This window comes from Podarcis filfolensis (assembly GCF_964270895.1).
Source record: "Podarcis filfolensis genome assembly, chromosome: 3".
In the NCBI taxonomy this organism is placed as follows: domain Eukaryota; kingdom Metazoa; phylum Chordata; class Lepidosauria; order Squamata; family Lacertidae; genus Podarcis; species Podarcis filfolensis.
The window spans coordinates 99,531,407-99,546,860 of NC_139606.1; the positions used below are offsets into that span (position 1 = coordinate 99,531,407).

A 15,454-nucleotide genomic window follows, 5' to 3' on the forward strand; every position below is an offset into this window, starting at 1 on the left:
TCTCCAATGGGGGCAAGCATGCCCCATGTCTGAAATCCTGGAGAGCCATTGCCAGTCAGTGTGCTGCCCCCTAGATGGACCAATGGCCTGACTCAGAATAAGCCATGTTTCTGTGTTCCAAAGTTGGTTATTGGGTAAGGGGAGAGGGCAAGAGTGAATTTGGGCACTGGGTCTTGATTTTTATATTATAGCCACATATAAGAAAACAGTACATTAATGAAAGGGAAGATCTCAGAAGTAAGACTTTTAGTTTGCGTTTTGATTCTTTCCCCCCCTCTTACAGGAAGCATGTGTTAGAACACACATGTCTCGACAAGCAACGCAGGGAATACCAGTCCGGAACACAGGCAGTCCAAAATCTGCTGTGAAGACACGCCAGTCGTTCTTCCTCCATACGACATACTTGACTAAACTTGCCCGCCAGGTCTGCAGAAACACTCTACAGTTGAAGCGAGCTGCAAGAAGACCGTTTGTCCTTATTAACTGTGCTGCCATTAGGGCAGAATGTAAGATGTTTCTAAATTCTTAGTTCAATGTGCCATTATTCCAACCACTTTCTGTCGTCTTTTTTTCGTTTGTTTGTTTCTTTTGCAATAAACACATTTCTGTCTATAGCCCCTTTGTGTTATTTTATTTAAAGAAAACTTTATTTTCATTTGTCTTGCTTTTCACCAAAGAACAAAGAAAATACTGTAAGTTTATAGAAAGTTTAGTACTTACTGAATAATAAAGGAGGTGTCAAATGCAGACATTGACCCAATTATAGCTTTGTGTGCTATCATACATGCTTCCTTTAACCTCTCCACATTTAATGTATCTGGTGGAAAACAGGCGCCCAGTCTCATAAAACATGAACCATATTTTTGCCATAACGTGAACCAATATGGTGCATAGATAGTGAAATAATGAAGGGGTCACAGGTTTGAAAGCAAAGGCTTGTTTAAAGATGCAGCATCCCAGTTCATGGCAGCATTTCACTGGGGCAGCATAGTGGTCATGCACAAAACCAACTTCAATAGAGAGACTTCAGTGTAAATGAGGTTTCTATTGGGGCAAACTTAAGGAGGACTCAATTATAAGCTGTCCTAAATGCATATTAGCCACGACAAAGCCAGTGATATCAGTGCAACCATAGGCAATTGACCTATGCAAGGATGGAGCTGAAAGAGACATGGGACTGCAGCCAACAATGGCATCCCAATGTTGGCTCCATCCTTGTTTCCCTTGTAATGTGTAGGACCACTGTTTTGACATCTGCTTTGTCTCCCTATTCCCGAAGTCCAAATCATTGGCTGGGTTAAAATGATGTCAAGATATGATAAAGTTGAGAGCACACACTACTGTGTAAGAGAGACCAAGGGGTGCTGTTTTCAGCAGCAAATGCCTAGTCTGTAATTTTGCCCTAACCAGATATGATTCACCACCAGGCAGAGCTGTAGGTCTACGGTCCTCAATTTATCTCATCAGATAAAAATGATTCAGAACTTATTTTTCACAACCAAAGAGGAAGGTTTCTGCTTCTTGCAGAGTTGAGAAGGAGACTTGATTCAAGCGAAGTAAATTAACAATGTTGTTTTGCTTATTGAACATTTCCTTGGAAAGGAAACATTTTTATTGCTGTTTTCTGCATTGTTTTACCACTTCTCCCTTGTTTTCATCTGAATTGAGCTTTTGTTTTCACAATGCATTCCTTCCACACTTTCACCTGTTTGCATATTCATCTTATGTCAAAATGAGAAGTGCTTCTGTAGGGAGAAAAAATACATCACATCAATGTTGGATTGTACTATTGCTCTGAAATGAAAGAGGTATATTTTAGAATAGGAGAGTGTCTTCCAGCACACAAATACAGCTCCCAGCTAAGCTTCCCTGTTGATTGCCTTTGGTGGAAGGGGATGCTGTGATCAGCTGGGTTAAGCACTGCAGCCCAGTGGCTCCTTGAGCATACAAAACACAAGACTCATTCATTTTAAGATAGCTCCACATTGTGAATGTGAGTATGGAGCTCCCTCCTCCTTTGCTATGAATAGGGTTCACTTTTTGCATACAGCAGTCCCCCCCCTTTTTTTCCCTTTTGCATGTTCAAATATCCCCTGGACCTGAGTGCTCGACACAGCAGAAGTTGTTTCAGTATATGTTAGTGGACAGAGATCCACAGTAAAAAGATTCAGACCACAAACGCTGCTAACAATACAGCCTGCGTTCATCTCAGGGGAGCTGGCACAGGGGTGGGGCACCTCTGGCCTGCAAGCCTCATTAGACCCCCCCCCAGGAGCCCATATTTGGCCCATGAAGTCATTTCCCCCAAAATCATGCCCACCAGCGACACACCTGGTGCCATATGCAACCTCGGGTATGTTACAGGAAAGATGTGGCTTAATAGTGTGCTCCCAATTCTTCTTTGGCAAGTGGGGCTCACGGACAGCCCCACCAGCATCAGCTGCACTAGGAAGTTCCCCATTGGGGTTGCTCTCAGTGTCAATTACTGATTGGCGTTTGGTGCATACCCCTTTGGAGATGTTGGGTAAGCGCCAGTCAGCCGGCTGATGCTATCAGTACATCCCTTTGGTCAGCCGCTTGGCACTTCATGCGAGCCCTTTTGCAATCTGTTTGCTTGCATGATTTGCATTCTGAGTACATGCAAAGGGGGATTTTTCCTCTGCCAGTCCATAGCTGCAAGTGCATTAACCCTGCATAAACTATATTGAAATCAAATGATTGCTTGATGGACTCTAAGCGTAATCCGGAGCTTGTCAGTGCTTGGATCTGGAGACTGTTAATGTAATAGAAAGTCGTATCACCTTTGAGAATAGCCTATTTATATATTTAAATATAAGAAGAGCCCTGCTGGATTTGATCCAAGAGCAATATCTAGTCCAGCATCCTGTTTCACATAGTGGCCTCTGGTATGTTTCCAGGTGGGACAGAAGGACCCCCAGGCCTCTCCTTCTGTTGTTCCCCAGCTTCTGGTGATGCACAGACATATTGCCACTGAAGCTGGTGGTAGAATATAGCAATCATGACTTGGCAGGAACATTATAACAGTATTGCTAGGTATCACCTAATAAATGCCACCTAATATTATTAGATAAATTGCTACCAACAGTAGTGTGTCTAAAAACAAAATGTGTACTGTGTACATCTGTGACTCACAGTTTTTGCTAGCTAATTCCACAAGGGGAAAATATGTATTTTAGCAGAGTTGTAATAGTATCCATTTCTCCGCAGGCTTGACGTAGTAGCACCTAACAAGCTCATTCCTAATTTTTCATACAATGGATGCACAAATGAATGTGCATTGAAACAACACTTTGAAATCACTGTCAAGCATTGAGAGGCTTGATGACGCATGCTAGGCTGTTGTGTTTTATTATACAATATTAATTCATCCTGTTACAACTTGATTTTGTTTTAGACCTCAAATCTCCTGTTGGAGATAAAAGATGAACATCATTTCCCTTTCATTTTTATTATGCTTCCTTGTACACAGAATAGATAACACATCATATTGTTTCATGAATGTTCCATTCAGATTCGTATGATTAAAAAACACAGATTACATTAAGAGAAGCAAACTTAACTCCAAGATACTGGATTCTGAGAAAGTGAAGTGTGTGCTTGTTTTGCATACATGAGTTCAATTTGCATGCTTTGTTATTGTACCAACTTATTGTGCAGCTCCCATCATTGCATTGAGGTTTGTATGCAGAGAGGTTCAGTGGACTCTGCCCAGCAGTGGTGGTGGTAATAATGTTCATTTATCTATTATTTGCAGGATTTTGAATTTTTAGGAACAAAGTAGTGTGCTGTTAGGGCAAGCATAAAACCTATATTATACGCAAACCTAGTTTGCTGCCATGTGACTCAACTTTTAGCATGAGATCAGTGAAATAAGTGGTCTAACTTCAGGCTAATTCTCCATGTAGCCTAGTAATGTCTCTGTTATCAGTGTTGCCTGCAGATGTCTTTCACATCACCTGCCTTTTTCAGAAATTCCCAATATTTGAGCCTGAGAAGCTTTGTAGTTGAGGTACATGTGATACCACTGAGCTGAGATTCCTGGATGGCAGGGGTTGTGCTAGATAACCCTTGTGGTCCCAAATACAATTCTTTGATTCTATTATCTTCTGTAGATCTTGGAGTAATCATGGTGCAAAGATGCTCTCTTAAGAAATGGACGATGAGCATGATCTCTCAGGCCTGGGGGCAGAAAGAAATTTTTCAAGCCCACAAGTGATGCCATCACCGTTATTTACACACCAGTGTCCCTTCAATTCACTAGGGAGCTTCCCAGAGACTAATAGACGTGTCATGCTGAGGAATGAACTTGAGAGTGATGCTAAAGAACAGTAATCTTCTTAGCAGAATAAGATGGAAAGCACAGGGAGATAAATAAAAGGAATGTGAACAAATTAAAGGGCTGGGACTAGTGAGGGAAGAAGCTCCCAGTGGAAATAATTACACATACTCACAAGAGCTGGATGTAAAGCTGTTATATGGTGTAACATGTTGCTGCAGCTTTTTTAAAAGGGTGTAGAAGAAGGATTGTTATTTTGAGGCCTGAGCAATGGAGGTGAATGGAAAAGGGGCAGTGATGCTGCATCCAAAAACTGCTGCTTACGCTGGCCAGGGTGGAAGGGGTGTGTGTGTGTTTGTGTGTGTTAGCCATGATTTTTGCCACTTCAGCTCCAGGCCAGTGCAATAGAGAGACCCATTGCTGATAGCTGGACTGCCTTAGTGCATTCCTGACTAGCCCAGCTGCATCGTCTCCTTGCTTATGTCGGCTTTGAGACCCCTCATCCAGTGCAGCCCAGCAGAGTCCAGTGGAGGGAGACCTCTTCCGCATCCTGTCCCCCTGTAGCAAAGCAGGTCAAGGGTTATGACTGATCTGCCCATTCCCTGTATACTGGTTAAGTACCATATATAGGTTGTAGCCAATGATGATGTTGTTTAGTCGTTTAGTCGTGTCCGACTCTTCGTGACCCCATGGACCAGAGCACGCCAGGCACTCCTGTCTTCCACTGCCTCCAGCAGTTTGGTCATGTTTGTAGCTTCGAGAACACTGTCCAACCATCTCGTCCTCTGTCGTCCCCTTCTCCTTGTGCCCTCCATCTTTCCCAACATCAGGGTCTTTTCCAGGGAGTCTTCTCTTCTCATGAGGTGGCCAAAATATTGGAGCCTCAGCTTCACGATCTGTCCTTCCAGTGAGCACTCAGGGCTAATTTCCTCAAGAATGGATGCATTTGATCTTCTTGCAGTCCATGGGACTCTCAAGAGTCTCCCCCCAGCACCATAATTCAAAAGCATCAATTCTTCGGCGATCAGCCTTCTTTATGGTCCAGCTCTCACTTCCATACATCACTACTGGGAAAACCATGGCTTTAACTATACGGACCTTTGTTGGTAAGGTGATGTCTCTGCTTTTTAAGATGCCATCTAAGTTTGCCATCGCCTTTCTCCCAAGGAGCAGGCGTCTTTTAATTTCATGACTGCTGTCACCATCTGCAGTGATCATGGAGCCCAAGAAAGTAAAATCAATGATAGCCAATGATAGCTTTACACTAATAGAAAATGCTTCCATTCTTGTAAGGCAAAGTACCTAAATTTTGCCCATCTTTGTGCTCTACTGCAACCTATCCCATATTGTTCAAAAGGCTCCCTCAAGTCTCAGGAGAGCTTTTTGCAAAACCAGGTGATGCTAGGCATTTGCAATGAGTAGGAGATTGGTGAAAATTAGGTACCCCTGTGTTGTATGAGCAGAAGTAGACAATGCATGCCTTGGATAGGAGGTTGGAAGCTTTGGTAACTGCTTTTATAAAAATACATGAAAGTAAGAAATGTGAAGTGAAGACATAGTGCAAAAAAAATTCACCAGCCAATTATTCAGCTGTGGTGCAAGCCCAGCTTCCTCTTTGCTTCTTAAATGAAGTGGCAATTCTGTATGCCAGAAATACCTTCAGCACATGTCCACTAAGCATTGCATGAAACATTTGCTCATTGCATTAGATTTAAATGTATTTTTTTAAAAGTGCAAGGCTGCCTCCACGGATAGTGTGTGGAGTCTTTTGGTGACATCACAGAAGGTCCAGCCAATCAGCACTCTGCCTAGCCGCTTGTTCTTCCAAATTGCACAGCAATTCCCACCCACTCCCTTCCATCCTCAGCTAGGGGAAGAAAAGGTATGTTGGGACCGAGCATGGTGGACAGAGTTTCCAGCGGGGTCCCTTTTCTCTAAAAATCATTGCATGTGTCTTCATCCTACATTGAAACTGAAGACAAGTGTTATTAGGACCAGGGCTTAGTTAGATTTAAGGATAGTTTCATAATTCTGAATATGGCTCTAGGGAGTTCTTTCTGCCATGTTTGTTTTCTGTTGCAGGGCCCTAACTGTAATCGCTGGTGTCATGTTATGAGTTCTTTATATAGAAATGAACAATGGCATTTCAAAAGAAAATAATGGAGGGAAAACGCATGTGGCTAGATTAGAATTGCCAGAGCAAGCTCGCCATTGTTCTGCTGGAGAAAGTTCATTTTAGTATTCAACGATTAGGGGTTAGAACTTTTAAAATTAGTTATACATTTCCAGGGAAACTACAGTCATGCTGGGCTATTTCATTTCTGACTCAACAATAACTCTCAATGATTTGCCACACCCACATCTTGCATGCTCCAAGTAGTTACAAGAGCAATTCCCTCTCCATAAAAAATAATCCTAATGGAACATAACCCCACTTAGTGAGAGACTGGAAATGGAACAGAATGGAAAAAAGTGCAGGAGTTAGGTAAAAGGAAGAACATGTGAAAGACGTCGTAAGCTTTATAATAAAACGTACTGAGGGTTGGCACCTGCTCATAGTTTTTATGGGTTGAATGCATTTCAGGAGCTCCAGCCATTATAATCTGAGAATTTAAGAGCAGAGTTTGTGTTTTTTGGTGAAGGTTTTGTGAATTTGAACTAACTTCAATCAGTCCTGAATTTGGGCTGAAGTGTCAGTCTGGGATTACTTCTAAAAGAATGGGAAGAGAAAGAGCAGAGACTGCAAGCATACAGCTAGCCAGATATCCCCGCTCATTTGGGATTAATTTGTCTCACATTCTGTGTGTGCGCACACACACACCCTGGATTACACATTCCTCATATTTGTTTTATGATGTATATTTTATTGCAAAACATGTATAAAATTCTAAGTGCTATACCATAGCTTTAATACAAAAATACAACCTAAAACCAACCACCAGCAGTATATTAACAAGGAGTAGCTATCAGAGAAAAGCAAAGCAAAAAATAATAATTAGGGAATTCAAGCGTAGAAAACAGGGTCTTGTCTTAAGGATCAGAGGGAGCTGGGCAAAAAAGCTTTCTGTTTTTACAGTATGTCTGAAGCAACTGATGACTGCTGCTTCATGTACAGCAGAGGGGGAAATAGTCCATTGTATAACAGTGTTTCTCTAACTTGGGTCTCCAGCTGTTGTTAGACTACAAATACCATCATGATGGAAATGATAGTCCAACCACAACTGGAGGCCCAAGTTACAGAAACACTGATTCAGGGGCACTGTGGTTCCATCCATAGAATTTCCCCAGGTGATCAAAATGGGTCAGGTGATATTTTATGTGACATTGCAGTCCTTGGCAAAAATTAAAAACTCTCAATATTCATGCCAGTTTTATTTGTGTGTCAGTACGTTTTAGTATAAAAACTCACCCATAATAACCATATGAATGCATGCAAGCATTCTTTTTGTAATAGGCTTCCTGAAACCTTTATTTCTCATATTGACTTGCACCATGCCCTATAAAATTACACCTTTGGAAGTTGTGCAGGTTCAGATAAGCCATTATTTCTTCCAGCATATTTTTGGCCTCTGCTATTGTTTTCCATGCTGGATTAATGAAATAGGGAATTTATATCTTGCACTTCGGCTTTTACATTTCTGCTGAGGCAAAGCCAGATGAATTTTCGGCCTTTGTGATGCTATGGCATTAAGTTGTATTTTAAAAGGGTTAGTGGATTTGTGTGGGAAGTGTGTGGAGATAGGATTACATAAAATAAAATACGTGAGCAAAGTTTAAAATGCCTAGTTGGTTTTGAATTCTTCTGTTCACTGAAAGCATAATAAAAGGGGCTGTTCCTGAAAATTAAACTAATAAATCTTGCAATATACACATTCCTTATACAGCAACATCCTCCATTGTTTCATTGCATAGTTATTTGAATTAGAAATGTTCTCAGGTCCAATTTTGGCTCTTTTGAAAGAACTCAGTATTTTGGAATTTTATTCAAGCTCTTCTGCTGTAGTCTGACTTGTTGAGGTGTTGATTCTCTAATGCTATAAAGTATTATCTTCTGTTTAACATACACTTCTAACACGGGGGGGGGGGAGAGAATGAAGGTTCTACAGTACTTTCATACTTATAATTTGGACTGAGCAAAGGGGAAAGGATTGGATTTTGAAACTCCTCTAGGATGGCTTCTGGGATCTTAAAGGGCCAAATGATATTTGCTCAAGTTTTGAAAGACAGAGGGTTATCCCGTTCCACTGAAGCCATATAGTTGATCTTGAAAGTTCAGACCTGATGAATTTTCACATCTGATCTAATCTGAATACACTCTATTATACACGCAGTACCTAAAATGCTCTGTCAGCACAAAGATTTATCTTTGCATAATGGAACATTATACCCCTCTCCTTCCCCCTGTTCCACCCTAAATCTGTCTGAGGTTCCCCTCAAGCCTCAGAAAAAATTAGGGGATGGAGTTGGGGAAAGGGAAGGAAATCCCATTGTACAAGGGGAGATATTTGCAGGAATGGGCTCCTGTGCAGAGATTATGCATGAGAGGCATAAAAAACAGGCATGCCTTCCTTACTAATCCCTATCCAATGTCGTTCAAACAAACGCAGCCTTTATTTCGGCCTTTCAACCTGAGGTAACTTGGTTTGTGTGGAATTTAGGGCAATGCAAGGCTGGTGCCTTTTTCTAAACGGACAGCAGAATAACTAGGTCAGGAAAGGCTGCAATCCTATGCACACTCACTTGAGAGTTGAATTTTATAGGATTTTCTGCTGAGTCAACATGCACAGTAAGCCAGTGTGGTCCAATGGTTAGAAAGTGTCAGATAAGGAGCCAGGAGACCCCCGTTTCTAATTTTCACTCAGACATGAAGTGGCTTGAGCCAGTCACCATTTCCCAGTCTAGCCTACCTCACAAGTTTGTTGTGAGACTAAAACGGTGGGGGTCCGAACCATCCATGCCGTATTTAGCTAACCTGGAGGAAAGGTGGGATATAAGTGTATCAAATAAATAAAAGTGAGTTGTAAAAATAGCATCATTATGAATTCTTCCTGTTTTGGTTCCTTGACGGATCCTCATTAATGAGAGTATGATGAGATTCAAACACCATTGTTTTTCAATTCAGGTGACAGTTAATTATGGAGCACTGGAGATAATTGCCTGCCTTTTTGCTTTGTTTTCTTTTATTCCACCTGAACCTTTTCTCGGGAGGCTGTGAATCAGCTGATGAGCACTTTTATGAGGTACAGTTCTGGTTGATCACCTCAAAACAAATAACGTAGAGCTGGGAAACTTTCAGAAAAGCACAACTGAAATAATCAAGGGATGGAGCAACTCCCCTGTGGCAAAAGCTTGCAGACATTTGGTACTTTTTAGTGTAGAAGTCATGTATTAAGAGTGTAGAACATTACATGTGGTGTGGATGAAGTGAACAGGGAGAGGTTTTCCCCCCTCACAGCACTAGAAAACGTGGACTTCCATTGAAGCTGAATGCTGGATGATTCAGGACAGTCAAAAGACAGTACTTCACACAGCCTGGCAACCAATACAGTTGCCACAGCTTTCACTTTCAGTAGCAGCAGTGCACGCATACATAGACACACACTTTGGAGGCGGGGGAGGTGTGCTACTGCAATGAGCCCTACCTCTGAGAAGTTGTTAATTTCCCCTCATCGGGGGGAAAAATTCAGTGAAATGGTCCACCATTTTCTCTGTCCGCAAATAGAGGACAACAATTATTCATGTGCCTGAGTTTTGGTGATTTAACCCAGGGGTGAGGAATCCTTGAATGACAACTCCCATCATCCATTGCCATTGGCCATGTTTGCTGGGGCTGATGGGTGTTGTAGTTCAGCAACATCTGGCAGGCCAAAGGTTCCCTACCCCTGCTATAGCCAACACACCATGACGGCTCTTATGAGAGAACTGTAGGCAAGTAAAATGGGAACTTACTGCAGAGGAAAATCAGGCCACATTTGTGCAACTATCTGAGTAATGGCTTGTGAACAGGCCTGCCCCATTCTACCAAGACCCTTGAATGGTGCAGCTTTTCCACATAGGCTGGGCTTGGATTCCAATGCTGCAGAGCCAGAGCCAGAGAGGAAGGCACCCCTTTGCTGTTGGACTTCAATGGATGTATCTGCTCCTTCACTCCATTGTCCCAGTCTTGCACCCAACAGACTTCCAGTTTATTGGTACATATGCTGTGCTTTATGCTTGCTATAACATTATACATTTTATTTTTATTTCCAAATCATCTTTACAGTTTGTCTTTGTTATGCAGACATTGTCCTACAAGTTGTTTTTAAGTTTTGTTTTCAAGTGGTACAATGTGACAGGTTTAATTTTAAAAATAGCCTGATTCTCACATGGATCACGGAAGGGCGTAAGTTTGTAGAGTGAGGAGTGGCGCTGTTTCTTTTTCTTTCACTAACCAGTTGGTAAGAACACTAGACTCTTAATTTCAGGGTCATGGGTTTGAGCCCCACATTGGTCGAATGATTCCTGCATTGCAGAGTGTTGGACTAAAGGACCCTTGTGGTCCTTTCCAACTCTACAATTCTGTGAATCTGTGAAAGCCCCAAATGTGAACTCCTGCTCATGAGTAGGTCTGGGTGCCCTGGTCACTTGATTAAATGGATGTCCTGACCACACTGAACCCCTGATTGCTGACATGTCTGCTGAGATACCCATGAACCTCTGCTACTGAACTGCAGGATTCTAAATTATGGTCCAGAGCGGTGTTCCCCAACCTTGGATGTCCATATGTTCTTGGACTATACCCCCCATCTTCCCCAAAGGGTTTAGCCAGTAGTTGCGGATGATGGAAGTTGTAGTCCACCAACACCTGGGGATCTAAGGTCAAAAAATACTGGTCAAGAGCAGAATGGGCAGTTTTGTCTGCTGAGGGACACATTGTCTCAGAGCCAACAATGGGTAGAGCCACAGACAAGAGTGTTCTGAATTAACTAATCCTGGAATAAAGATCACCTTACTTCAATTTTCACCATAGCTACCTCAGTACTATGTATGTCTTCTCAAAAACAAGCTCTACTGAGTTTGATGGGATTATTCTCAGAGAATTTTAAAAGACATAACAAACCAATACAGCTACAGTTCTGGAGAGCAAGTGAAATTAATTCCTTTCTGGTTTAGTGTGCTACAAACACATAGCAGAAGCCTTCCAATTTCCTGTTCATTCTCCGTGTTCTCTCAGTGTCTCTCTCAACAATGGTGTCCTTCTGGATCACCCGTCTGGGCCCGGCTTCAGAGGTACATCTATTCAGAAGTTCCAGACCACCTTGCATAGGTGTCTTCAGAAGGTGGTGCTGGGGGCACACAATTATGAACCCTAACCAGAGTTCCCTGGAAAAGAGGATTGATTGTTAAACCACTCTGAGAATTGTAGCTTTGTGAGGAGGAGAATAAGGGTCTCCTAACTACTCTCAGCACCCTCAACAAACAATAGCTCCCAGCTTTCTTTGAGGGAATCTGTGACATGGTATCATAGTGCTTTAGATGTATAGTGCAGATGTCTGGCTGCCTATCGTGCAGATGCACATAGGAGAGTGAAATCCTTGCAATGGCCCCAGTGCTGGCTTCTTCCAGGAAAACCTGCCAGCTGTTATTGATCTTCTCATCAACGGGACCTTTGACAAGCTTTGGAAAGCTGTGGCTGTCATTGGTTCTTCATCCTACCCTACTCTGTCTTAAAATAACATTCTGTTTTCGATCCCTAGATGCTGACAGACATTGTGAATTTGTTGGAAATCCTTTGAAGATTAAAAGCACTCGGAAATCATTATCATGTATCATTGGATACTTGGGTGAGTTCTTGTTTAGTAAAATGAGTCGTAAGTCATAAAATGAGTGTTTAAATGTCCTATCCAGGGCCAGCCCACCCATAAGGCAGACTGAAGCAGCCGCCTTGGGTGGTAGAATGCCAAGGGTTGGTGCCTCCATGGGCACCTCTCCTGCCACAGCCAGAGAAGTGGCGGTGGCTTCCAGCGAGATCTCTTGAGATCTTGAGGAGCTTGCCTCAGATCTTGTACCTGCAACTGCTTCTCCTCACTTACCCCAGAGCCAGGGGTGTCCTGCTCACCACCACCAGAGAAGCAAGGAGAAGTGGATGTGGCTTCTGGGTTCTGGTGAGTTCTTGCAGATTCCTGGCACGATCTTGCTGGAACCTGTAATGTGCAGCTGCACAACCCTGGTAAGGCAACACCTTTCCATTTCACCTCAGGCAGGCAGCAAAATGGGACAGGCTGCCCCATGTCCTATCAAAAGTCCTGTCAGAGGTCTTTCAAACATAATAGGCATGTATCAGTGTGCAGTTGAGTTTAATTGAATAGCTGTATATTAGGTTTCTGGTGGCATGTTGATAGCAAGGACATAAGGGAGAATTTTTTTAACGGAACAGTAACCCCAGGTTGTCAGTTGTGTGCCATTTCAACTAGATTTTACACAGCTTAAATCACTTTTCTCTCCCGTCCCTTCACAGCAACAGTTAAGGTCAAGTAACTGAAGGAGCATTTTCCTATTCTTTTTTATGTGGGGTAGTGTGATAACATCTCTAAGGTTTTAGATCCCGAAGTAGGAAAATTGGAAGCAAACCGTTGACATGATGATGATTTGAAATAATTTCAGCAATATATTTTTTGTTGTCCCCCCCCCCCGCCAAATCACAGAGATTCATCCAGCCATGAAGCCTAATATAATCAAGTCAACACCAAGCCTTCAGAGTTCAATGGCAAAGAGGTTGCTCGCTCCCCCTGGCCACTCATCGTTAAGTATTTTGGGGAAGAGAAACTACAGCCACCATCACAACGGCCTGGATGGTATGTGTAAATAAACTGACATCTGAAATAACTATTCTTTTTTGCAATGTGTGTATAATCTAAAGGCAGCATCTTTGCTTCTTTCAATCTGGGCATTGGTATCTTCTACAACAGGCTTCCTCAACCTCGGCCCTCCAGAAGTTTTGAGACTACAATTCCCACCATCCCTGACCACTGGTCCTGCTAGCTAGGGATCATGGGAGTTGTAGGCCAAAAACATCTGGAGGGCCAAGGTTGAGGAAGCCTGTTCTACAATAATAGTCAGCTTAGTCCCTCTGTGACGATAGGATTGGAGTTAACATAGGACCATTGGAAAACAAAGCCCAGTTGCTAGGTTGCAAGTGAGGCCAGTGGTTCTAGGGGAGAAGAAAGCAGGCAGCCATGGGCCCTGATGTGCAGGTAGGCCTTGGCAGTCGCTATGGCAACAGAGCCTTGGGACCAAGATACAAGGCAGCCTGGCAGTGAGGTGTTTAGGGAGGGGCAGCTGGTCTGGTAGGGAAGACATTTGTGAAGGAATTCCCTGCAGCTGCCATCCGCCACATTCAATCTTCCTGCTCTTTGTCAGGTGGAGGAAGGAGATGCTATCGTGCTGGAAGCCATGGATAAAATGTGGCCAACATTTTTTAATTAATTACTAGAATGTGCCCGGGAGATATGGGTTGTGTCGCTGTCCTTTTTCTCCTGTCCATCATCCTATTTCAGGGAAGACCAGTGGCTGTACTTGCTGGAAAGATCCATTTAGAAGCAACTGTCAGAGGAAAAGCATTTGGCTGCTGAGTGGCTGAGCTACTAATCAGGCAGCCTTCAGTTCAAATATTGGTGACATTGTCTTGGCTCCAGATCCCTATATGCAATATGCCAAGGGAGGGAGGGTAGGAATAATTACTGACTTTACAGGGATGGCAACAAGGTAATGTGTGTGATGTATTTTGAGCATTCTATGTAGGTGGTCAATAATCCTAAATATTAACCATGTTAGCATTGGAAATGGCAAGCCAGTTTGTGTGTATGCAAAATGCACCGTGCTTGAATTTATTTATTTTTTGGCTTGAATTAATGCAAAGTATCCCAAGGGGAAGAGCCATTAGGCAATTTTTGCTTCTGTGTTACACTGCTGTGAGATAAGTGGGCTTTTTAAAAATTTTGTTAGCTTTGCTTAATTTTGGGTTGTGAAGCCTAGACCTAAGCAATGGATTACCACTTTCCAAGCAATGTATTTGATTTGGTAATCTGTGAACTTGCTATTGAATCTAGTAATAGCTTAAAACTGTTTTGGGAAGATCAGCACATGATTTTCATTCATAGCTCTGTTTTGATTTCAGTTGTTAACTTGTGCTGAACATGTGCACAATATGTTTGTTTTGTCAGCCGAGGGGTAATGTGCTGAAACTGGCTAGAGTGTAAAATCTCTCTCAAGGGATTATTCAGATTTTCAGCCCTAAACTGATACAACCCCACTTCCCATTAATCTGTGGTGTTTGCATGACTGATTACATAAAAAAGGGCATCATATTCCACCGCTTCTTCAAAAACCTGGATTAGGTTCCTGGTTGAAAAGATTACTGAAGCATTGCCATTTTGAGCACTCAAAGCACTGTATAAATGGCAACGCTTACAATGACAATATTTGTAATGGAACCACCTATACAAGGCCCAAAGTGGGTATTAGGAGACATTTGTTTGGTTCACATTAACCAAATTTTCACTTCCTGAACCAATACCAAAGCTGAAACACCCAACATTTGAATTTTGCACTGCTCTGAATTTTGCATATGTGTACATATTAAAATGCACATATTAGTGATTTATGTGTTTTAATGCATATAAGAGGCTCAAGGAAACATCACGATTCAAGTGTCCATCAAATTAAGAGTTTGAAGAGGGTTCTTTTTTAAACAGATTTCTATACAGAATTGAGCAGTTCCAATCCAGCTGAGCTTTGCCTGCATTGGATGGCCTCTCGCCCACTGAGGTCCAAGCTGCTTATACATTGGGTGTTGTTGTTGTTGTTAAACAGCCTGATTAAACATGTGCAGATAATATACAATTATTTGCATATTGTGCATAAAAGAAGAGTACTCCATGTGGGTATATTTCTGCAGGCTCATTTTGTATATATTAATATGTAAGTATTTTTATAAAGTCATGTGCATTGTTGAATATATGTGATTATTTTAGGAAACCTGGAGTATATATGTATATCATATTTATGTAGTATTATACATATAGTAACAATTATAATAATGTACATTTCATGTGAGAATTGTTTTTAGTTTTAGTGGGACCATTTTAAAAAAACAAAACTCTTCTCATCAATTTCACT

At 42.1% G+C, this 15,454-nt stretch overlaps 1 protein-coding gene across 5 annotated transcripts in view; it reads left to right on the forward strand.

Annotated features, from left to right (window-relative positions):
* MTA3 (metastasis associated 1 family member 3) overlaps positions 1–15,454 on the forward strand; it is a 122,458-nt gene that overhangs the window by 68,126 nt on the left and 38,878 nt on the right. For all 5 annotated transcript variants that reach the window (XM_083605145.1, XM_083605146.1, XM_083605147.1 and 2 more), the window contains exons 14-16: positions 284–506; positions 12,034–12,120; positions 12,982–13,131. In XM_083605145.1, the coding sequence (XP_083461271.1) occupies positions 284–506; positions 12,034–12,120; positions 12,982–13,131 (460 nt within the window). The remainder of the gene's footprint in view (positions 1–283; positions 507–12,033; positions 12,121–12,981; positions 13,132–15,454) is intronic.